Source organism: Rosa chinensis, chromosome 7 (assembly GCF_002994745.2).
Source record: "Rosa chinensis cultivar Old Blush chromosome 7, RchiOBHm-V2, whole genome shotgun sequence".
Taxonomy (NCBI): Eukaryota; Viridiplantae; Streptophyta; class Magnoliopsida; order Rosales; family Rosaceae; genus Rosa; species Rosa chinensis.
The window spans coordinates 69,546,689-69,572,134 of NC_037094.1; the positions used below are offsets into that span (position 1 = coordinate 69,546,689).

At 38.5% G+C, this 25,446-nt stretch overlaps 2 protein-coding genes across 5 annotated transcripts in view; both read left to right on the top strand.

Annotated features, from left to right (window-relative positions):
• The window catches only part of LOC112175836, a 62,566-nt gene extending 43,881 nt beyond the window's left edge, over positions 1-18,685 (top strand). For 3 of the 4 annotated variants that reach the window (XM_040511171.1, XM_040511172.1, XM_024313587.2), the window contains one exon: positions 17,446-18,685. In XM_040511171.1, coding sequence (XP_040367105.1) covers positions 17,446-18,072 — 627 coding nt within the window. In that variant the 3' untranslated portion in view covers positions 18,073-18,685. Of the gene's footprint in view, positions 1-13,409; positions 13,451-17,445 lie in introns of those variants that run through there. The other variant, XM_040511173.1, reaches the window with a different exon arrangement.
• Positions 18,686-18,838: 153 nt separating this feature from the next.
• On the top strand, positions 18,839-19,734 carry LOC121050574. Its single transcript, XM_040511174.1, has 3 exons — positions 18,839-18,975; positions 19,077-19,182; positions 19,269-19,734. The coding sequence occupies exons 1-3, from the start codon at positions 18,924-18,926 to the stop codon at positions 19,522-19,524; spliced, it is 414 nt and encodes a 137-aa protein (XP_040367108.1). The 5' UTR covers positions 18,839-18,923; the 3' UTR covers positions 19,525-19,734.
• The last annotated feature ends 5,712 nt before the right edge of the window (positions 19,735-25,446 follow it).

Sequence of the window (25,446 nt, forward strand, 5' to 3'; positions counted from 1 at the left end):
ACATCAATAATTTCTGATTCTAGTTTTTCCTTGATAAAGTGTCTATCCACTTCAACATGTTTTGTTCTGTCATGTTGAACTGGATTATGTGCAATATCTATGGCTGCCTTGTTGTCACAAAAGAGATTCATAGCCTGTTTAGGCTTGAACCCTAAGTCCTTCAGTAAGTTACGTAGCCATAACATTTCACAAACACCTTGGGCCATTCCTCTGTACTCTGCTTCCGCACTTGATCTGGCAACTACTTTCTGTTTCTTGCTCCTCCATGTCACAAGGTTACCTTCCACAAATGTGAAGTATACTGAGGTTGATCTTCTATCAGTGATACATCTAGCCCAATCTGCATCTGTATATCCAGCTACCTCTAAATGATTATTTTTAGAAAACATGATACCTTTACCTGGAGCTGACTTCAGATAACTAAGAATACGATATACTGCATTCGTGTGGTCTTCACTTAGAGCATGCAAGAATCGACTCACCATACTCACAGCATATGCAATGTCAGGACAAGTGTGAGAGAGATATATATGTCTGCCAACTAGTCTTTGATATCTCTCTCGGTTGGTAGACACTTGATCATGATATTCTGCTAACTTGTGATTTTGCTCCATAGGCGTATCTGCAGGTTTGCAAGCCAACATGCCTATTTCAGTGAGTAGGTCTAAGACATATTTCCTTTGAGAAAGGAAAATGCCTTCCTCTGATCTAGCCACCTCAATGCCTAGGAAGTACTTCAATCCACCAAGATCTTTCATCTCAAATTCAGATGATAGATAAGCTTCCAACTTCTTCACTTCTTCCTGATCATCTCCTGTCACAATCATATCATCCATATAGATGATCAAAGCAGTTAGCTTACCCTTCCTACGCTTCAAGAAGAGAGTGTGATTTGAGTTACTCTGCTTGTAGCCAAATGCCTTCATGAACTGTCTGAACCTTCCAAACCATGCTCTAGGAGATTGCTTGAGTCCGTATAGAGATTTCTTCAATCTACACACCATTCCTTCCTGTGAAGGTGCAATGAATCCTTGGGGTATATCCATGTATACTTCCTCCATTAGATCTCCATGCAAGAATGCATTCTTTACATCAAACTGCTTCAGGGACCAATCTAAGTTCGCTGCTAGAGACAGTGTCGGGTCAGACAAACAAGGGTCAAACGGGATCTATCAGAACGGGTTGGATCTCTGGAGCCGGGTCAAAACTAAACCAGGTCAGATCGAATGTCGAATAATCGAGTCTGCAATTGCACAGTCAGTACGCTGCAATGCCATTTTTCTGGATTGTCGCCTCACGAAGCACGACACACTGGTCTGGGTCGGGCCTTCTGAGCCGGCTAGTCGACGGCAAGGAGTTCTGGGTTTTTCGATCTATGAAGCTCCGGCAATGTGATTCTGGTCGTTGGCTTCAGAGGAGCCGGTGCTGTCGTTTGAATGGAGGTCCCCCGGTGTTCGTCGATTCGGGTTCAAGGAGCAAGGTTCGGGTCTGGGTGTTAGGTAGTTAGGATCTCCTGGTTATGGAATATGGGTCGGAGTTCAACGATCGAAGTTCGGGTCTGAGTCGAAGGGCGCTGGAGTTTGACGTCAGCTTCTGTTCCGTCACTATCCGATTGGGTCGTTTTGGTACTGAAGTCGGAATCCGATCACTGCCGGAATTTCTGTCTGGGTTGAAAGTCACCAAAATCTGGGTTGTTGGTACGATGTAGGTATTGGGTATATGGAAATGGGTATTTCTGGTAGAGTATGGTACTGGGTATGGTATTGGTAATTAGGCATGTAGAGTATTCGGTATTTATTGAGAGTATTTGGTATGGGTATTAATATTTGGTACGAAACTTTTCTGGTACTGGTGGAAAGAACAACAATGTTCTTACTATATGGTACGACCGTACGAGTATTTTCTAGGCAGCGGAATTCAATGGGTAAAGGTCTCCAGAGCTTATTGCTCTGATATCATGTGGAACAATAATATGGAAATAATGTGATATCTCTATTCATCCCTCAAGGAGGTTTATATAGTGTTACATCCATGTACACAAAGGAAAGTAATCAATCCTTATTGAGGTTAACTATAGCACTAATGCTAATTGATACAAAAGATAAATCATAATAAAGTTAATTGATACAGCTCATGTCAACACCCTCTTCACCAAACCAACCACTACTACACAAAATGCCTCACACAACAGTTTAAAACTGTCGTCTAAGGTTTTCAATTTACGTGGTCTATCGAGGAGTCGTCTGATGAAACGATATCAGATGACGGTTTTCAACCGTCGTATACCGATCATTGGGTCGATAGTGTGCAGCTAACTTCGTCCTCTGATGGGATCGATAGATTTGTCGACAAGCTGTCGACATCAATTTACCGTGGTGTGACTTTTATTCATACCCCGATTTTATGATCCCAGCATTTGTCTCTTTATTGTTCAGAAGTCAGTTTTTATTTTCAAGACGTTGTGCAAATTATACACACACGACAGTTCTTCAAGCATAAACGTGGTGTGATGACTTAAAAATTTAGCGCATGTATGCTTTCACACGACACATATAACTCGAACCGTTGTACTGTGACATATGAGACAATAGTTTTTCTTAATGATTGTTGTCTTTGTGTGCATCCAACAATGATTTCATGTCAATCGTAAAAAGTTTGTTTGATTCCAGCCTATAATCCTCATTAGACAACATATTTTCCATTTTTCCTACTGTTGTTTGATTTGGTAATGGTAAGATTCAAATTAAGCTGGAACCAAAAATTGACCAAATAAACAGTAATTGTCTCATAATAAATAGCTATTATAATCGCATAAATTGATCCAATAATGGTAATTGTATCCACAAAATAGAAATGATCACGTCTACAGATCTCTAATAGCAAAAACCTTCCACAAATGTGACTAAAATAGTCTCATCCTACATGATCACATCTATAGAACACTTGCAATTCAGGCCATTCCAAAAAAGACCAACATCTAGCCTAATGCACTTGAGACCTTACATATATATACCCAAAAAAGACCAATAGTACTTCACAACTTCAGCAGATTCTTCATCACATAATATGCAAGCTCATTACACACTTCATCAAGTTCCGCTTGACCGTAAATATGGTTGGCTCTCCTATCCCACTGTTAACAGTTTCAAATCAGAAATTTAAACTCAATACACATTCAATAAACTGAAACAATAATACTTTGGACACCAACAACCATAAAACTTTTATATGCTAACTTTGTCACTGTTCTCAAACTTTACTATATGAACCAATGCTTTTGAAAATAAAAATTTATGGTTACCTTATATGCAAATGACAAATTTGTATCATAGATGATATCCCTCATATATCTCATCACAAAATAGCCACTCTTTGTTGTTTGGCTGTGGTGGAATACCCTAAAAAAGTCAACAGTGTGTGCTATCAAACAACAACATACATATTACTAATTATCAAATGAATTATCCTCTGAAAATCAAATATATGTATATGTGTGTGTGTGTGTGTGTATTACATACTGCCATGTTCTTCCATTCAACATAACCATGTCCTTTCTTGTTGCGGTCCGCCTCAAACAATCCAATGGCCCTATATATAAGGAGACCAACAACATTAGACTTTCATCAGAATATATGTAATCACACAGCAAGCTTCCTTTGACATTGTCAGTTTTGAGCAACTTACGTGTCTACAACATCTTTCCATTCTCCAGTGATTAGACGTCTTTTCAATGGATCCATGAAATAGACCATCGAGATTAAAAAAAATTGACTTCTTCCAACAAGGTCTGTTTTCATCCTCATCACCCTTATATGGAAGAGGAGGATGTTTCTTCCCAAACGGCCAAACCAACACTTCTTCTTCCATCCTTTTTAGAACTTCTTCTCCAATTAATGGAATAGGAGGAGGATCAAGTTCTTGCTGGTTATTGAAAGCAGCCTGTTGCTTTCTATAAGGATGATTTCTTCATTTCCACCTTCTATGTCGCATATAAGTCATCTTTTGTCCATGGACCAGCCTCTTTGGTAATGTCTTTTCAACACATATTGTGCATGCATTATACCCTTTAACAATGCTCCCGGACAGGTTAGCATAGGCTGGAAAGTTATTAATTGTCCAAAATGGTGCAGCCTTGAGAGTAAAATACTCATTTCGGCTTGCACCATAGACTCCTTTTACTCCCTCCCGAAGAACCTTCAAATCATCGATTAATGGTTCCAAATAGACATCAATGTCATTTCCAGGTTGTTTAGGCCTGGAAATCAACAACGTTAGCATCGTGTATTTTCTTTTCATACAAAGCCATGGAGGAAGATTGTAGTTGACAAGAATGACAGGCCAACAACTGTATTTACTACTTAAAGAACTATGAGGATTAAAGTCATCTGATGATAGTGCAAGCCTTAGCTTTCTTGCCTCCAAACCAAAATCAGGCCACTTCTCATCAACTGATTTCCAAGTCAATGCATTTGTCGGATGACGCATTAACCCATCTTTCGGTCTATCACTAGCATGCCAAGTCAAACTACTAGCTGTTTTAGTAGACTGAAACATTCTTTGAAATCTAGGAATAGGTAGAAAATACCAGAGTACCTTAACGGGTACACCTTCCCTAAATTTTGAATTTTTTCCTTCTTTCCACCTAGACACGCCATATGTAGAACAATTGACTTCATCTATGTACTGTTTTCTATACAAAATGCAATCATTAGGGCAAGCATGTATCTTCCTATAATCCATCCCTAATGCTCCCAAAGTCTTCTTTGCCTCGTAAACAGAAGTAGGGATTTCATTACATTCGGGAAGATGCTCCCCGAAAGCAATCAGCCAATCAGAATAAGCAGCATCACTCATTCCATGTTTAACTTTTAAATTATACAACTTCACTAGGACACTCAACTTGCTGAATCGAGTGCAGCCAGAGTACAATGGTTTATTTGCATCCCCAACAAACTCATTGCTCTCTGATGAAAACTCATCGTCATTATCAGACCCGTCCATCTCTACAGTACAATCTGGCCCAACATTCCCATCCACCGAGTCAGATTCAATCGAACAAGAGTCTACATCTTCACTACTACTTGATGTCATATCTACTTTCTCCCCATGCCACTTCCATATCTTATAACTTTCATCTACCCCATTATAATATAGATGAGTCTTAATAACAGAGATTGGAAAGTCATCCATATTCCCACATTTACTACACAGACAAGGCATGTTGTTACAATCTTTCCCATTTTCTACGGCAAACTTCAAGAAACTTCCCACCCCTAACTAATAAGCTAAAGATCTTCTATCCGCATGCATCCAAGACCTATCATCCATCTAAGCAAACATAACAACAACAAACAAACTATATATGATTGCTAAGTCCACAACACATGCAAATAACAATTTTCATTATCAGACCTACAAGACATAAACGTTCATAATCCAAATCCATCATTAACCTAGCCAATGACACTATAATACAACATGCTGTGCAACACATATAAGAAAATAATGTTTGAGCATTCAGCAAAATACCTTTGAGTTTGAGTTTCCAGCAGCGTCTTAAGAGTTTCCTTCCAATCAACATCAACCTTTCAACTTCAATTTCCAATCGATATCACCCTTGCAATGAAGGAAAACATAAAGAGAATCAAAACCAATTTTTGTCAAAAGGCAAAGAACAGACCAAAGAAATTTGCATACCAATTTTGGTCTTAAACCAATTTGTACAAAAACCTCTTAGAAGCCGAAAAAATTCACAAACACAACTTTCATTCAATTTTTATTTACCACAAAGGCAACTTTCATTTAACATAAAGAAAGGATACAACAACAATTGACAAAAGCACCACACAACTCAGCATTTAAAATATACACAACAAAAGATGCTGACCCTACAATTCTATAAATAGGAGGTTGCCAAGATGAATAAATGAGTGGAGAAAGAATAATACCTAATTCCAAAGATACAGATGGCCATACGGAGAAAGAAAAAAAAAGTGAAAAAAAATAAAAAAAATTGACCCTTTAAAACAGGTCATTGAGCAAGTAAATAATATATTTCTTGAAACCAAGCAAAGCCAAAACAATACTCATCATACAGAGCCTGACTCATCAAACCCATAATAACAAAAACAATCAACCCCAAATCCCTTTTCGAATCCCAGACTAAAATCGACGCAACCCCACTGCAAAAGCCAATCTCAAAACCCATTTCACATTCATCATAAAACATAATCACAACTTCACAACCATAACTAACACCATTCAAAAGCTTCAAAACTTCACCAGAAACAAACAAAACCAAACAACAAAAAACCTCACAGGCTCACACCGCCAAAAAATAAAATAAAATAAAACCACCAAAGTTCCAAATAAGATCCCAACACGATGCCACCAATTTCCACTCCTTCACTCCACAATGACCCTCCAAAACCACCCACAACACTGCAATGAATCGTACTAACAACCACAGCCCAAAACACATAGATTCTAGGTTAAGGTCTCATAATGAGCTTGGATTGACATTTATCATCATTGCAATAACAAACGAGCAATTCAGTTCTTGGCAAGCATAAACTAAACCCAATTTTGATTTCAAACATGGAACAAATTTAAGAAGCCAACCCACAATTGGTAAAATAACAGACTCATGTTAGCTCAAAGAGTAAGCACTATATTGACATAAATGTAAGATAAATACCTCATTGATGGCCAAGATTTGTCCACTGCTCTTCTTCACTTTCGTCAACTTCCTCAAAAAGTACCTAATCAAAATATCCAATCAAACAAAAGAACCCACGCCAAAATAAGTTCCCAATATACATAACAACAGATTAAAAGAACTGAATCGATATTACAAGCAATTTCACCTTCACAAACAGAAACTACAAACCTTTACGCTTCAAAGTTACATAGTCAAGTGATGGCTCAAAGTTTCATTCTTCAAGGAATCAAAAGCTGAAAATCTCCAGTTAATCAAAACCCCAAATCAAAAGTGTCATTTGTGACGAACTCGAAATCCTTCAGTTAATCAAAACCTGAAATCAAAACTGAAAAACCCGACATCAATAGTGTGATTTGTGAAATCAAAAGGAAGAGAGGACAAGAAACCAGAACCCCCAAATTTTATGGCTTACCGGATTCGAAGAAAATCTCCGATTTAGGGCTTCGAATGCTTCGCACCAGAGAGTAGGGGCTTCAGAGGCGGTGGATTTAGGGTTGTGAGTGAGTCGGGGAAGCTATGGAGTGAGTCGGAGAGCGAGAGAGTCGGAGTGAGTTGGGGTTAGCTGTGGGGTTTTGTGGAGTGAATGCTAAGTCGGGGACTCGGGGTAGTGTGGGCATTAGTTGCAGGCATTAGTTTGGTCTGAATGAATTTTTTTTTTAGCAAACTACAAAGACCCCCTTAGTAGAAGTCCAAAACACAAATAACTCCTCCACTTTTGATTTTATACATCTAAGGACAAAAGTTTACACTTAAGGACATTTTGTCTTTAGTAAGTCTTTTACTTTCCTTAATAGTTATCTCTTCCTTTGGTAAAAATAAAATTGACGGAGCGTAGTGGGCCCATGCTTTTGAATTTGTTTGTTTAACCATATTGCAGATATAAGTCCATCCTCTATACTCGAAGGTAAACGGTTATTTTTACCATTCATAATTTCGATTGTTGATAGACTTGAGTTGATTGCTATCTGCAAAATTACTACTAAGGAACTGCAAAAGGAAAGAGAGAAATTGAGAAAATTAAAAACCTATAGAGATAATCTTAGTAGAGATTCTCCCAATTACTGGGATATTATCTATAGACTACAGACTAGAATCTATAGAATAGAAGAGGATATAGATAATCTCTTAGATGTTCTGGAAGAGGAACAAAAACCTCTTGATTATTTGAGCATTGGTTAGATCCGCACATCACTGGTATCAGAGCTCGTAAAATAGCTCAAGGAGAACCCCTCCTTAATGGGGACAATGTCAGAATTGTTATTAGAGAAAATAAATTCTCTATTGAAATCTTCTGATGAGAAATATCAGAAGTTGTTACTAGAAATATCTAGATGTCAAACTCATCTAGAAAAATTACCTGCTATAATCCACCAATTGGAAAGATTGGAAAACAAACTGGATTATATCAAAGAACTTCCAAAAACGGAAGAAGAAAAGCTGACAGTCGTCAGTAGAAAAATCAATGAACAGCAAAAAACGCTGGAATCTATGAAAAATATACTGAAGGACAAGAAAGGGCCTACAGTAAAAAAGAAAACTAATGGATTCAAACCATTAGAAAAACCAGACACAAATCGTGTTCCAAACATGATTTTTCTGGAACCATCTACTAGTCAGACTAGTATCCGGTATGAAAACCCGGAAAAAAGAGAAATGAAAATGTTAAGCATCTTTGGAAAAAAGAAAGGAGTACAGCTCCTTAATGCTGAAGAGTTCGAATTCAATGAAATTAAACAAGAGGTAAAAAACTCCTCAATCCCAAAATTAGATTTTAAACAAATCTACAAAAGGGGAAAGTTTGATCTAATGGATAGCCATTATTTTAAACTACTGGAAATCACAACCCCCGCTACAGCAGGTGGAGAGACTGATCTTCTATTAATCACTCCTTCAGAAGTTGCTAGAGCTCAAGCAAAAAAATATCAATTTATGCATATTGGAGCAGTCCAAGTAGGCATAAATCTGCTTGCACGTGAAGGCATAAACTGTTCGGTCCTATGTGTTCTACAGGACAACAGGTTAACAGACTTCCAAGCTAGTTTGTTGGGAACACTCGAAGCATCCTTATGTGATCAAGTAGCGTATTTCAACTGCTTCCCCAACTTCACCACCAGCTTGAAAGATGCAGCTCATTGTCTACGACTGAGAGTCAAGACAGATGGCATATCTATGAAAGAAGATATGCAAGAACTTGCTATAGTATATAGAATATACTATAAATTGATGAGTACTACAGTAGCCCCTAAGACAAGGATAACGAATATCCCAGGTCTTACTACTGGATTCCTCACCAATCAGAAGAACCATTCACAACAGATCCACAAGGTTACTTGGAATGAAGTGACTTTTCCTCTTGAATGGAAATTATCCGGTCCAAAAAAGCAGCCGGAAAGAGCAAAAGCAAAGATCTACGAGAGTAGAAAGACTGGAGAAATTAGTCTTAATTTTGACAATCACAGAAAAAGTGATGTCTGTCCTGAGAACCTCAGGATAAACAAGAATAATCTTCTGAGAAGAAGCTACAGCACTAGGGAAGCTAGTGTCAGTGGTATAAAACCCACTATTGAAGAACCAATTTCTGAAGAAGAATTGGAGGCTGATCTGAACAGACCAGTCAATATGTGCAGAGCTGAGAGGCTCTATGAACTCTATAAAGAAGCTGAGAATTGTGAAAATTCTGAACGATTAGAAAAACTAATCGAGGAAATGAAAGAATTCAAAATCAAAAAGACGAGAAAAGTCTTTCCTTATCAGGATATTGAAATGGAAGAAGGAGAAAGCTCCAGAACTTTCATTAGCAGAGAAAAAGGGAAGGTAAAACTCCCATTACAGAAAGCCCCCACGGGTAAAAAAGGAGAAAGAAATTCCCAAAGATTTGTCCCAGAGGACAATCTGCCTAGAGTTCCTATCACGAACTACGGCATCTGGTTAAATCTAGATAAGAGTCTAGATAAAAGAAAAACCATTGACCAATGGGTAGATAGCCTGATGATGGCTTCTGCACTCACCCTTGGCAAATTTGAAGCACCAGATCTGCAGGTGTACTATGAAACTACTCTCACTGGAGTAGCAAAAAAGTATTACCTATCCTTCAAAGAAACTGCCAGAGGAAGAGACTGGCTTGAAGAAATCAAAAATTCAAAATCTCCGTATGATTTTGCAGTACCACTGTACGATCAGTTCTGTGGAGATCTTTCAAATCTGAGTGAAAAAGCCAAAGAAACGGCAAAATCGAATATCTATGCTCTCAAGATCTGTGACATGAGATATTTCGAAGAATACCTGAATGAGTTTCAGGAATATTACTGTACAATTGGTGAACTAGAGAATACTGATCTAGTTAATCTGTTGCACAGAAAACTCCCTGAACCATGGAGAACAGCTGTGAGAGAAAGCATAGCTGAAAAACCAATTGAAAGATTTTCAGTTGGAGGAATTGCCGACAGAATCCGGCAATTACTGAAGGAGCAATGCAAAGCCAATCTTAGAGCTAAGATGGCCAAGAAACAACTCAAAGGAGTTGAAAATTTATGTTATGGAATACTGGATATGCCCACAAACTGGGGATGTCATGAATCCAAATTCCACAGAAAGACGAAAAAAGAAAAATATTACTCTAAAAAATTCAAAAAGAGTAATCAGAAAAGAGATTGGAAATTCAATAAGAGTTCCAATTACAAGAAACAAAAGGATGAAGATCCTAAAAAGAAATTCTTCAAGAAAAAGAAGAATACTCATCAGCATAAACAACCAAGCAAGAAAGCTTGCAGATGTTGGTTATGTAAAGCTGAAGGGCACTATGCCAATGAATGCCCTGAAAAGGGTAAAAGATCTACTAAAGCTCTCTTCGAAGAATATGAGCAAATAGTAGAGGTAGCAAACATGAAAGGCTACGAAATAGCCTATTCTGATGATGAAGATGATGACAGGTCAGTCTACTCTGCCTGGTCTGAAGAAGAAATTTCATCAGATGAGTCTGAGATCGATTCTGAAGTAGAGTACTTCGAATCCAGACAAATGAATGTTTTGAGAATCAAAAATTGGGAAGAAAGCAAGACAGAATCCTTCATGTCTTCTTATCAGGTGAACCCTGGTACATTCGTTTGTGACTACTGCTTATGTCATGAAAAGAATGGTCTCCCTATGTTTTGTAAAGAGTCCAAGAAGACTTATCATAAAGAATGCTTCATAGCTGAAGCAAGAAGAAAAACCAAAAATGGTCTTGTCAGCCAGTTGGTTGAGCAAGAATATGAAGAATATTTCGCTGAACAAAAGGCGAAAGAAGTGGAAACTCTGTTCCAGGAAACCATGGAACCATCTTCCTCGAAAAAGGAAGAAATCATCGATGAAGAAAAAATCGATGAAGATATTGAACTGGTTGAAATACCAGAAAAGGTAGAACTGGTGAAACCACCAGAAACTGTTCATCTCTTAGAACGACAAGAGGCTACTGAAACATGGGATCTACTTGGCCAACCATTAGGAAAGTTTGATTATAAAGTCAGATATGACCCTCCGTCATGGTTCAGTGACCCAGACATCAAAGAGATAATTCCTACAAACTGGGATGATACAAAACCTTCTAGTTTTGATAAATCACCTCATCCAGAAAAAGTTCCAAAAGAAGAATGCAAACCATTCATTCCAAAGGAACAAGCTCAGGAAAATGAGCTTCATCAATCGAAAGTCGTCTCTACAAGTAGATACAGCAACTACATAGAGATTGGACTCAAATTCCCTGATTACAGAAAATATCATCTACATGCCTTTGTAGATAATGGATCAGGTTTTACAGTTGCAAAAAGATTTGCAATTCCAGATGAACTCTGGAGAGAAGATAAGAAAAAGTCTGCTACTGGTGTTACATTTGATGGAAGCCATCTCACCATGAAAAAAGTAGCAAAAAATGTTCATATCACCATTGGTGGAGGAACATTTATCATCCAGAATGTTTGGCAATCTGAAGGCCAAGGATCTGATTTCTTGTTGGGAAATGATTTTATTCTCCAACAACGATTCATTCAGGATGAAGAAGCGATAGGCTTCAGGAAAGGAGAACGGGTGTTCTGGGCAGACCGCCTCACACAAGCCAAAACTGTGGTCGGTCCCGGTTTTACTACTCAGTATCAGAGATCGCAACAGAATAGTGGTGATCTTACCCCCTACAAACCAAAATTCGAACCCATACTCCAAATCAAGCAACAAGAAGAATTACTTGTTGAAGAATCTTCAGAAGAAGAAGAAGAAGAAGAAACTAGTGAAGATGAAGAAGCTAGTTTCATCCATGAGCATAACCTCAAACACTTTCAGAACAAGCTTGAGTCTCAGCAAATTCCCACTCTTGAAAAAATCAAGAAAACACTAGAGCAAAATGTGGATACAAATCCTCAGAAGTTTTGGGAAAAAGACCCAGTGGTCTGTGAATTGAAATTGCATGACATGAATGCTATCTGCCATGTTAAAGCCATTCCTCATTACAAAGAGGAAGATCAAAAAGAATTCAGAAAAGATATTGAAGATCTCCTGAACAAGAGATTAATTCAACCTTCCACTAGCCCTCATCATGCTCCAGCATTCTACGTGAGAAATCATGCAGAAAACCTACGAGGAAAAGCTAGAATGGTTATTGACTACAGAGATGTCAATAAAAAGACTGTCAAAGACGGTTATCAAATTGCTCAAGTAAGAGTATTGATTAACCAGCTCAGAGGAGCCAAAGTCTTTTCGAAGTTCGATGCAAAGTCGGGTTTCTGGCAAGTCAAGATGCATCCTGAGAGCATACCTCTCACTGCATTTGGAACACCACAAGGCCATTACGAATGGTTAGTAATGCCTTTTGGTCTAAAGCAAGCTCCCTCAATCTTCTAAAGAAAGATGGACAACATCTTCAAGCATGTGGCAGAGTTTTGCGTCGTCTACATAGATGACATCCTAGTCTTCTCCAAAAACAAAGAAGAACACATGAAACACCTCCATGAGGTAGTAAAGCTGATAGTTCAGCATGGAATCATCCTAGGTGAAAAGAAAATCTTCTTTATCCTTGATGAAGTTGATTTCCTAGGAATAAACATCAAAAATGGAGTAATAAAACTCCAACCTCATATTCTTGAAAAGATCTGGAAGTTCCCAGACAAAATTCCTGATGCTAAGAGTCTAGAGAGATTCCTTGGTGTCATAAATTATGGGAGAGATTTCATCCCTAAAATCTCAGGGTTAACAGCAATGTTATCTCCTAAGACAAGTTCCAAAAGAAAATGGAACTTCACAGAAGATGATGAAAAAATCGTGAAGCAGATAAAAAATCTCTGCAAAAACCTCCATCCTCTGCAACAACCAGAAGAGAATGATGAAATTATCCTCCAGACAGATGCGAGCGATAATTATTGGTCCGGTGTGGTTCTGGCAAAGGCGCCTGGAACTAACATTGAAAAGATCTGTAAATTTTGTAGCGGCAAGTTCAGCCCTGCAAAACTAAATTATCCCACAGGGGAAAAAGAAATTTTGGCTGTTAAGAAAACGATTTTAAATTCTCTAGCTTTTCTTGGAAAACCCTTTACTGTCCGCACCGATTGTGCCAGAGTAAAGAATTTCAAAATTTTCAAACTTGATAAAGCTGCTGATAGAGGAAGATTAGCAAACTGGCAATTATTTCTTAACCAATATGATTATAATGTTGAATTAATTGCAGGAAACAAGAATTATCTTCCAGACGCATTGACCAGGGAAATGGCAATGTTCAGCCAGAGAGAAGACGACGAAGGTCGTAATCCCAGAAGCAGAAGGACTGGGAAAGAACATGAGCTTCAAGAAGATCCTATGGAAACCAAAGAAAAGGTTCTTAAAAGGTTTCTGCTAAGTCCTAAAGGACTAGCCTCAACTGATCAATCCCAGGGTAAAGGATTGGCTAGCCCGTCTCAAACGGCAGACGGTAAAGGCTCATCAAGACCGTTGACGGCTGCTGCTTTGCCAAAAAACAGACCAACTCCAACTGGAGTCATAAATGTTTTTAATTATGAATTAAGAACTTTTGACACTCCTGTGTTCAGAACTGGCAGGAGACTAGCTTATCACCAGAAGGCAATCCTGGATAATCTCTTATTTGCTTTTCAAGAAAGAAGCAGTGGTCTAATGTTCCCAGCACTCTTTGCATTAGCTGAAGAACTATATGAGAACGCCAGACCACAATTTGAAGAAAGTCATATACAGCAGAGTGCTGTAAGAAAAGAAAAAATTCTCTTCCTTGAAAGTCCAGAAAGTGCTAGAGTTCCTGTCATGGCACTTAATGAATCAGACTGGCATGAATTCCATAGTCTGATAGGAAGACATAATCCAGAAGACCTAGTTCCTCCAACTCTCTTTATTGTTTCAGGTCCTTATGTTGGAAGATACCTGGTTAATGTTCAGAGTGAACATCCTCAAGAACATAAGCTCTGGCTTGTTGAAAATGGTTTTGTCCATAATCTGTGGACTAAAACAAATGATGATCTAAAAGGTTTGCCGCCTATCATTGTCAATACAGTTAAAAATGTAAGAAAAAATGACTGTATGCTTCGACTGAAGTTCAGATCCACTCCTCCAGAATGGATCCAGAAGGCAAACGGTGAAGTTGAATATATTCCTCCTTATCATTATGTAAGAATTATTCAAAGGAAATATCTTCAACCAGCCTGTGTAGGGTACAATGGCCAACCAAACTCAAGCATCCCGTGGATGAAGGCCATGACTCTAGAATATATCAAAAAGATCATCTCTGAGGATACCTACAATACCTTCCTGGCAGCAGGAGAAAAAATTATCATCACTGCTTACGATCATCCTGACGTAGTCAGCAGTGACTTATTCCTATCTCTTACCAGAAAAGAGATAGATTCGACACTGGCATGCTTACGATGGGTGGAAAAACTTGAAACTGACAACCACTACAAGATGTATGTTGATACAGATGTCGAAGACAATGCAACAACAGTAAGGATGGCCCAGGCAGATAACGACTCGTTTGTCCTTGGTCACAATTCAGAAACCGATGAGAACATGTGAAGCAGCAGGTGTAGAAAACACCGAAAGTCCTTTTGGATTTTTCCCAAAAGTGAATTTTGCTTTTCAAAAAGCAGGTGAAAAACATTTCACCTAAAGGAATCTGCTTTTTCCCCGGCCGACCTCCACCAGCAGGAGCACTAAGGAAAGCAGGAAATCACGGAGTCGTTCTGTACATTTTGTTGTTTTGAATTGTAATTTGAGTTCCGCTCCCTATATAAGGAGGTTTAGCTTCCCTTAGAGGGCATTCGAAGTAGAAAACATCAGTCTAATATTCGAAAATTGAGCAGAATCAGATTCTCTCAAAAATAAGGAAGCCATAGTAGCAGCAGTAGCAGGTTTTATATAAATCTCTTTATGCAAGTGTGCCTCTGATTCCAAGTAAGTATTTGTAATCAAGTTATAAGTAGCTAAGCAGCTTCTAGCTGTTTGCCCAAGAGTGAGGCTCTGGGTTCTGTATCTGTATTTATGTTTGAATAAATAAATTCAGTTTGTGCTCAGTACCCCGTCACAAAAATATTTTGCTGTTTCTGCATTTATGTTTTGGTAACAGTAGCAGTTAGTAAGCAGTAGCAAGCTTTCTATTTTATTTTAAAAGCTGACTCTTATCATACTAAGGCAGCAGTGATTCCGCCCTGATAGTAGCCGCTTAAACAGGAAGTCGTTAGGCGAAGTTGTGGCATGTTGAAGGCTAGTCCTTAGGCTGATATTGTGTTTAGTCTGGAAAAGTAAAATATAAGCTGATACTGTGTAAAGAACAAAAAGAGGTAAAAGGAGAATAGTGTGTGTCCTTAATTGTATAAGGGAAAAGGTTGTGGACTTTGTTGTCAAAAAATCTATTGTCTGGTAGTGCTTTGTAGTTAACCCTTTTTTTTTTAAGTGTTGAAATAATTTGGTCTGAATAGCATCGTGGGTATTTTGGTCTGAATGAATGAATTTTTTCTTTTTAGTGTTGAAATAATTTGGTTGGAGGGAATGTTCTGCACTTGCAAATCTATAGATTCATACCACGGTTTTAAACTAATTGTAGTATTGCCACTACATGCTGAGGAAATTTAAGTGGTGCCAAATGGTGGGAAACTTGTTGCGCCTATAACCTGCTTAGTATCACACCACGCTTCCATTTATAATCGTCTTCTGAAACTATTCATAATTCCAGCACCAAAAACACCCGCTAGTTGAATTTATATTAGAAGACGGATATTTTAAAACCGTCATCCCAAAAATGAAAAATCATTCACATCACGAAAAACAGTGTGGCGTCGTATGAGAGGTGTCATGTGTTTCATCTTCTGTAGTAGTGAACCACCAAGTGTGACCACCATCCCGAGCTATACCAACCCTCCCACCCAAACATCGATATGTCGAACAGTAGGAGTTTTGATGCCTAACGTCCTGCCGATTAGAGGACCCAAAAGATGAACTGCCAACAACATACCAACCCAAAAGGATCATGACAACCATGAAGGAGTATGACGACACCACCTTTGAAGCATTAATGATCATCACCAAACCACCGTTGTTGAAGAAGTAGGGCCTGAAGTCGATGGTTGGTCTTAGGAGAAAAACGCCTCACCAGCAATGATACATGCGGCCAATTGATAGAGATCCTCATAGGAACCACCTCTAGAACCAACTAATGAGTGGATTGTAAGTTAAACTCCCTCCGCAAACCAAAAAAGTTGCAGCAATTACATATACCATGAGCTAATGACGCTCAAACTCTAACGAGGATTATCCCTATTTTCTCCAAGTTACAGATAGCTGACCAATCTCGAGCAGTGGCGGAGCCAGAAAATGATCTCAACTGAGACACTCAAAAGTTTTAAAATTTTTTTTTTTTTTTAAAATTGAAACTTAAACTTAAAATATATCAAAATTGTAATAAAAATAATAATTAGAATAAGGTTAGGGAAAGATCAGTATTTATTTTTGAACTAAAAAAGATCAATATTTTTTTAGATTACATATTTTATTAATCAAACTTATAGTTTTTAGATTTTAGACAATTTTTCATAATGGAAATATAATTTATCTTTGAACTTTAAAACTATATGAAAGAATACTATTAATTTTTTTTTTCTGAGAAGAAATAATGGTATTAATGTTAGAAAAAGAAAGAAATAAAAAAACAATTAGCACATTGCTGAGAATAAATAATAGTATTAATGTTAAAAAAACAAAAGAAAGAAAAAAAAAATTAGCAGATTGCTGCTACCAACAATCGAACCAGAGACCAGCCCAAGACAAGAATAAGCCTCTACCACTACAGCAAGATAGCACTCCAAGTTATTATGAAACCAAATTTGTATATATATCAAAATCTCACAGGGGCACGGGACCCACCGTGCCCCAACGTGGCTTCGCCCCTGATCTCGAGTGTGACGATACAATCTCGCAACCAATATCAAGATGAACCATAGATCCTTTACCACATCGTGTCCTAAGATAGTCAGACAACGTAATAAGTTTTGTAAGAAAATATCAAAATAACATTTAAGAGTGGTTGATATTATTTTTAACTAAACTAATACGTGCAAACGAAATTATGGAAGAATTGTAAAGTTTGCTCATATAATATACACATTTAGCTTACCTTAAAAATATAAACGTTGAAGGATTTGTGGTCCGATAAACTATTTACCATTTCTATTTGTGGTCATATGGTTTCTTTATTCAATTTAATGTAGAAGGTGGAAAGTGTTGTACCTCCCGAAATGCATGAATATCGAAATCGTTTTGACGGTTTAACAGCACGTGAACTATTTACCAAGAATCACAAGAAATTGATAGAGGATGCAGAAAATTCAACAAAAGGAACAGCAACTTCTTGTACAGTTGTAGGTGCTCTTATTATTACAATGATGTTTGCTGCAGCTTTCACAGTTCCTGGTGGAAATGATGGTAACACAGGCCTTCCTTTGTTTCTAGATCACAAGTTGTTCAACGTTTTTATAGTTTCAGATACTATATCACTTGTTTCTTCTACAAGTTCAGTAATTACATTCTTGGGAATACTCACCTCACGTTATGCAGAAGATGATTTCCTCAAATCTTTACCCACAAAGATGATGATCGGCCTAATCACCCTGTTTTTCTCTATTTCCAGCATGATGATTGCATTTTCTTGCGCGCTTATCATTATGCTTGACAGAAAAGCATGGATTATTACACTAAGTATTTTGTTTACTAGTTTTCCAGTCATATTATTTGTATGGTCGTTGTTTCCCCTCCTTATCAAGATTTTCTTGTCTACTTATAGATCAGGAATGTTTGACAAAAGAAAAAAAAAGTCAAATCATGATTTAAATATATGATACTATCTTTGTTTTTTATTTAACATTGTTGTACCTTAGGTTTCATGTAGTATGTTATGTGAACCTCTAATAGTAGTTATGTTACTGATTGGGGACATTGAACATGTAATTTTTTTACTCGAGTTATCATTGATTTACTAATTACTACTCCTTTATAGAGTATTACGTATTCTATTCTATTTTACTAATTAATCCACAGATTCAATTTCAATTTTGCCCCTTAAAAATTGAAAAAAAAGAATAAGATGAAGAGTTAGAAAGATAAAACCCTCAGTGCGGCAAGAAAGGAGGTGATGACTAAGTCGGTTATGCAATCGATACCTACTTATGTTATGAGTTGTTTTCAGTTACCAAAACATCTTTGCTAGGAGATGCATAGGTGTATGGCAGAGTTTTGGTGGGGCTGATTCTGAGAAGGATAAGAAGATTCATTGGCTTTCGTGGGTTTCAAAAGAATCAAAATATGGTGGCTTTCAATCATGCTCTCTTAGCAAATTAAGCAAGGCTGGGGGTTGATGAGGTACCCGGATTCCCTGCTAGCTAAAACCCTTAAAGCTAAATACTACCCCTATTCAGATTTTATGCATGCGTATGCTAACCCGGGAGACTCTTATACATGGAAAAGTTTTATAAGAGGAAGGGAGGTTCTTGAGTAGGGTATTCGTTATTAGGTTGGAACAGGCAACAATATTTCAGTATGGTGTGATGCATGGGTTCCAAGGCCACATACTTTCGATCAGGTCTATATCACCTGTCATGGACATCCACAAACCAAGGAATGGATGTCTGAGTTGTTCACTCCGGAAGAGGTTCAGTTGATTTGTTAGATTCCTCTGAGTGTCAGAAACCCGATGGATAGAGTTGTGTGGCACTTCACTAAAAATGGCTTGTACAATGTGAAGAGTGGGTATCATGTTGCTTGGAAGATGTCCTCTCTAATTCTTCAGGCCTCTACCTCGTCGAGTAATAGTGACATGAGGAGTTTATGTTTCCATGTTTTGCAGGGCACGGATACAGCCTAAGGTCAAAAGCTTCATTTGGAGGTTTGCGCGTGGCATTGTTCCAACAAAAGAGGCACTGGCAAGGAGACATGTCCAGCTTCCAAACCAGGTTTGCGCTTTTTGCGAAGGAGAGTTGGAAACTGATTTACATTTATTTAAAAATTGCAATGTGGTGGCTTGCTTTTGGTTATACAGTACGTTGGGCCTTAAAGCTAGAAATCACCAGTCGTCCTCTTTATCTGGTTGGATATTGGACATGATGGAGGTACTTCGAGCGCAACAGCTAGATATTTTCTTCATGGCTGCTTGGACAATTTGGGTGGAACGAAACAATGCTGTCTGGAATGGGAGTGACTTTGTGCCCGTGCATGCTGCGTCTTGGTCGATGAATCTCCATGAGTACCAAATGCAATCAAGTGACCAATTTTCAGTCACCCAATCAATCGATTAGGTGGGAACCAGCGATATGGTTGGGCAATCAATTGCCGTTGGATTCCTCTTCTTGTCCTTATCACCCTACTGTTATCAATTAGATCATGGCTGCAATTGCTTTTAGGAAATTTTACTTATTTCTGATAAAGTGATAAACAATAGACAAGCTTGGCCCACTTTATCCGTTACTAATTGACGTTGTACTGATAACGTTCTAAATCTAATGACTTCTCCCACTAGGTGAAATTTTGCCACAAAATATTTTGGTACAATACAGAAAACAGATTTTCTGTACTTCTGTTTTGAAACAGAGAACAGGTTTTGAAAACAATACCAAATGCACCCTAGTAGACCACCTATTTATTTAGATTGAAATTTTCATTTTCAACAAATTCATCTCTTTTACTGTTCTACTCATTGCTTCGCTCCGAAAGTTTGACTTTCTTGCCATCGTGAGAGAGTATTAGTAAAAAACATTTTTCAACTTACAATTCCTAGCTTAATAAGCTAAGAGCCGTTGATGTACATCTCTTGGGACTTCATAAGTATGGATTACTTTAGAGCTTCATGTGCAACTCATCCACGAAATGAGTTTGTTAATGAGCTGAGTTGTGCCATAAGGCGATTAACAGGCAAGAGAAGTCTTGTACCACTATTAAGAAGACAATCGTGAATCAAGTATAGAGCGTCTAGAGTTCTACTACCTCATGAAATGCGTCTGGTGAGCTCAATAAAATAAAGTAAAAATTAAAAAAGTAAAAAAAAATAAAAAAAAAAGGAGAGAAAAATTCCTATTAACTGGGTGTGGACCCAAAAAGCTCCTCAAAGTTTTTATGTCTAGGGCTATTGACCCTCTCCAGTAGCCTCTACCTACAAAATTTTGGACAATGAGGCCAATGAACTTTTGTTTTCTAAACTGACAAAATATGCTTGCATTTTCCATTACATGTGTCTCTTAACTAGTCTCAATTTTCAATGAACTCAAAACAAACGCTGCCTTAACACTCTGATCGTATTTTATTGAGGATTACCGTGAGATATTGCAATAAATTAGAAATAGCAAGGTAGGGGAAAAAAATAACTAGTGAAAATAGTTAAGATGTTGTAGGAGAATTGTAATTGTGTCTATGATTGATAATAGGAGCCCTTTAAATAGGGAGTTACAAGGTACCCAAAAGGTAATAAAATCCGAATACAATTGAATACCTAGAACACATTCCTATTATAATTCTAAAGCCTAGTTTGTAAAGACACATTATGTCGACATCCTTCCACACTCCCTCTTGTGCCGCTCAAACTCAGTGATGACGTTTTGATCGTTGCCTCACTAAAAACCTTGCCAGTTAACAAAAACCGACAAAAATAACCTGGTCGAAGGGCAAAAAGAGCACAAGACGTCCTTCATTCTTCGAGATCGAACATGTAGACATCATACCTCCCCCTGATGTCAAGGTCTCCCCCTGATTTCTACAATTATGGGAGTTTGGATAACTTTCTTAATCTGATGCTCTTCACATGTTTCTCGAAGGTGGATTTAGGTAACGACTTGATAAACAAGTCCGCTACATTATCCTCTGAACGAATTTGATTCACTTCAATATTTAAAAGTGTATGTTGTTGCTGATTGTAAAAGAACTTAGGCGATATATGTTTGGGGTTGTAGCCCTTGATGAAACCTAACTTCATTTGCTCAATACAAGCTGCATTATCTTCATAAATGCATGTAGGTTCATCTATGGTAGACTTCAAACCACAAGTTCCTCGAATGTGTCTAACTACAGACCTTAGCCATATGCATTCTTGCACGGCTTCATGTAGAGCGATAATCACTGCATGATTTGAGGAAGTAGCAACAAGGGTCTGCTTTGTAGACCTCCAAGATATCGCAGTGCTTCCCATGGTAAAGACATAACCCGTTTGAGAGCGACCTTTGTGAGGGTCAGAGAGATACCCTGCATTAGCAAAACCCATCAAGTCATCGTTGTCATTTTGATGGAGGGAGGGAGGAGCACGGAAGGTGGCGTTTTGCCTTGTGGAGTTCGATCCCACACTTCCATTATTTCTCTTCACTCTGTAGGGATAAAACAAACCCATATCAATCGTACCTCTCAAGTATCGAAAGATTGTCTTTATACCAATCCAATGGCAGCGTGTTGGCGCAGAACTGTGTCGGGCTAACAAGTTCACAGTGAATGAGATATCCGGTCTTGTGCATTGAGCTAAGTACAATTATGCCCCTATTGCACTTAGATAGGGCACTTCAGCCTCTAATAAGTCTTCGTCCTCATCCCTTGGACGAAACGGATCTTTTTTCAGGCTCAAGACTACGGCCGATCATGAGAGTACTCACAGGCTTTGCTTTTATCTTCATTAAAGCGCCTTAATAATTTTTGGGTATATACTGACTGATGAATCATAATCCCATCACTACGGTGCTCGATTTCTAGTCCGAGACAAAACCGTGTTTTCCCAAGGTCTTTCATCTCAAATTCGGATTTCAGGTACTTAGCAGTTTCCTTTAACTCATCTAGAGTTCCAATTAGGTTGATGTCATTGACATAAACTGCTACAATTGCAAATCCGGAACTTGTCCTCTTTATAAACACGCATGGGCTTATTTCATTATTGACATATCCTTTCGTAATTAAGTAGTCATTTAGACGGTTATACCACATCCATCCAGATTGTTTCAATCCATATAGTGAGTGTCTCAATATTATTGAAAACGCGCTCCGTGGTTTAGAGCCACTTGATTTGTGTAATTGAAGTCCATCTGGAACTTTCATATATATCTCTGAATCTAGATCCCCATAGAGAGATGCTGTAACCACATCCATAAGCTGCATGTCAAGTTTTTCAGAAACTACCAAACTGACAAGGTAGCGGAACGTTATAACGTCCATTACGGGAGAGTATGTCTCCTCGTAGTCGATTCCAGGGCGTTGTGAGAAACCTTGAGCCACAAGGCCGGCTTTGTATCTAACAACCTCATTTTTCTCATTACGCTTTCTAACAAAGACCCATTTATGGCCAACAGGCTTTATACTTGAGGGTGTTAGCATTATAGGCCCAAATACCTGTCTCTTTGTTAGTGAATCCAATTCAACCTGGATCGCATTTTTCCATTTAGGCCAGTCTGTTCTTCATTGACATTCTTCAACAGAGCGAGGTTCGATATCATCATGTTCTATAATTCCTTGAGCGATAGAATATGCAAACATGTCATCAAGGATAATAGAGTCTCGACTCAACATGTTATGTACACTAGTGTAATTCATGGAGATCTCTCTATTCTCTGGAATTGGTTCTGACATTGGAGCATCCCCTAATGATGTCTCTTGGACATAACCATAATCCGGAACATCTTCATGAGATGGGTTATTTATGTCGATGATTAATGGATCTCTTTGTGCCAAACTCGCTTTCTTTCTCGGGCGAGAATCCATTTAAACCTTTGGGCCTCCCACGTTTCCTTGCTGGGAGCCCGGCCTGAGCCACATTGCCATCACCATTAGTGGTGGTAGCGCCATGCTCAATACCCCTAGGGTGGCACCATGTCCACTATTTTTAGGGACATCAATCCTTGCAGGCACGTTTGCAGCAGATATACGTGATCTTGTCACTTTAGCGATATCAGAAAACGCGTCAGGCATAGAGTCTGCTACGTTCTGAACATCGAGAATTTTCCGCACTTCAATTTCGGACTGTGCGGTTCGAGGATCAAGATGAGACAAAGTGGGAACAGACCACGACAATTCCTGTCGTTCCTGTTAAACATTATTGTTCTTATCTCCCCCTAACGACGGGAAGACTGTCTCATCAAAGTGACAATCCGCAAATCTTGTGGTAAATTGATCGCCTGTCAAGGGTTCCAAATAGCGGATAATGGTTGGAGAGCTGATGACCCATTTTGGTGTGTTGTGGTGGCGTGATTGAAACATAAACTACACACCCAAATATGCATGAGTGTGAGACGTTAGGCTCATATCCAGTAACCGACTGGGATGCAGAAAAGGGTTGAGTGGCAGTAGGCCTGAGACGAATAAGCACTGCTGCATACAATATTCCATAGCCCCAAGAAGAAACATGGAGATTGGTGCGCATAACCAATGCTCTAGCAACCATTTGAAGTCTTTTAATGGTGGCTTATGCGAGACCATTTTGGGTGTGAACGTGAGGAACAAGGTGTTCAACCTCAATCCCAATGGACATGCAATAGTCATCAAAAGTTTTTGATGTAAACTCTCCAGCATTGTCAAGACGAATTGACTTAATGGGATGATCAGGGTGGTGAGCCCTTAACTTAAAAATTTGTGCTAGGAGTTTAGCAAATGCAGCATTTCTAGTGGACAAAAGCATGACATGTGACCAACATGTCGATGCATCAACCAACACCATAAAATATCTAAATGGTCCGCAAGTTGGTTGGATAGGTCCACAAATATCACCTTGGATTCGTTGCAAGAATGGAATATTTTGTTTAGTGTCCTTTGCATAGGATGGTCTCGATCCTAATTTTGCTAAAGAGCAGGCTTTGCAAAATGAAAGATGGGCTTTAAAAGCAACCATGGAAGAATCCGGTTGAGCCACGAAGTCACAATTGACTTTAGAAGTAGAGAAATGAACCAAGGAGGCATTAGTGGTGTCAATACCACTGTTGGGCCGCAGGGGGTAGGCGGCTCTGGCCCTACCTTGGACCGAATTTTTGTTCTGACTTCTTTTTGCTTTGAAAAAAGGATGTCCGTGTGAAGTTTTTAGTATACGGATCATCATATCATGACCTGGGTGTCCCAGACGATCGTGCCAAAGCCTATATGTGTCAGAATCCCATAAGTCACTTCTCATGACATGGTTGGATTCAATGACTCGAATAGTGATTCCATACAACCCACTAGAACGACACATAAGTTTCTCTAATACCAGTTTATGTCCGTAGTCATTAGAGGTGATGCAAAGGAATTCTTGTCCATTCTCACAATGTGTTTCCACATGACAACCATTGGCTCTTATATCTTTAAAACTCAATAGGGTCCTCCCAGCCCTAGGAGCATATAGAGCTTTGGTGACATTAATACTTGTGTCATTTGGCAACATAAATTGAGTTGGTCCTCGACCATGAATCAATTGTGATGGTCCAGCCATCGTAGTCATAAAAGATTGACTAGGCGTCATGCATAGAAATAGTTGCCTATGTCGCAATATAGTATGTGTGGTGCCACTATCAATAAGGCATTCCAACTCTCTAGGAAACATACTGAAAAATAATAAAGTTCGAAATTAAAAATATGTCCATGACATTGAATAATACGATACTTTATTAATAAATGTAGCCAATGATTACATCAAATGGTCCAAAAATGTCTAATCCAAAATAAAGAAAATCAAACTGAGATACATTGTAGTCACTCTATCCGTTTGGCAACTCCAATCAAATATGACTAGGAAATTAGAGAGAGATGTTGGTGGAGCGAGGCTCGCTAAGTACCAATTATCTTAATGACTTTCCTAGACATCATATTTTATTGGGTACGCCACATAAGAAAGAGTTAATACAATTGTCATTTATTGACTATTACATGATTCTTGAAAAATAAAGAGGACTATTCTAATCAAAATCTACAGCATCCTTGTGCACTTCATCTTCAGCTTTGAACTCCTCTATGGTGAGATTAACGTCTCCACCATTTTCTTCCTCTTCTTCTTCTTCTGCAAGGTACACTTCTTGCTCCCTCAGGTCCCTGTATGCCCTGTATCTTGAAACTAGTTGCTCACTTGCCTTGCACTGCTTGAACCAATGCTCACTAGATCCACATCGATGACACATATCATTGTGGTTACCTCCCTTCAATTGAGGTGCACGTTATGGGCGTTCCCTAGGAGGATTGGCGCCTCCACCACTACCCATGGCGCCACCACCACGAGCTATGGCTCCACTACAACA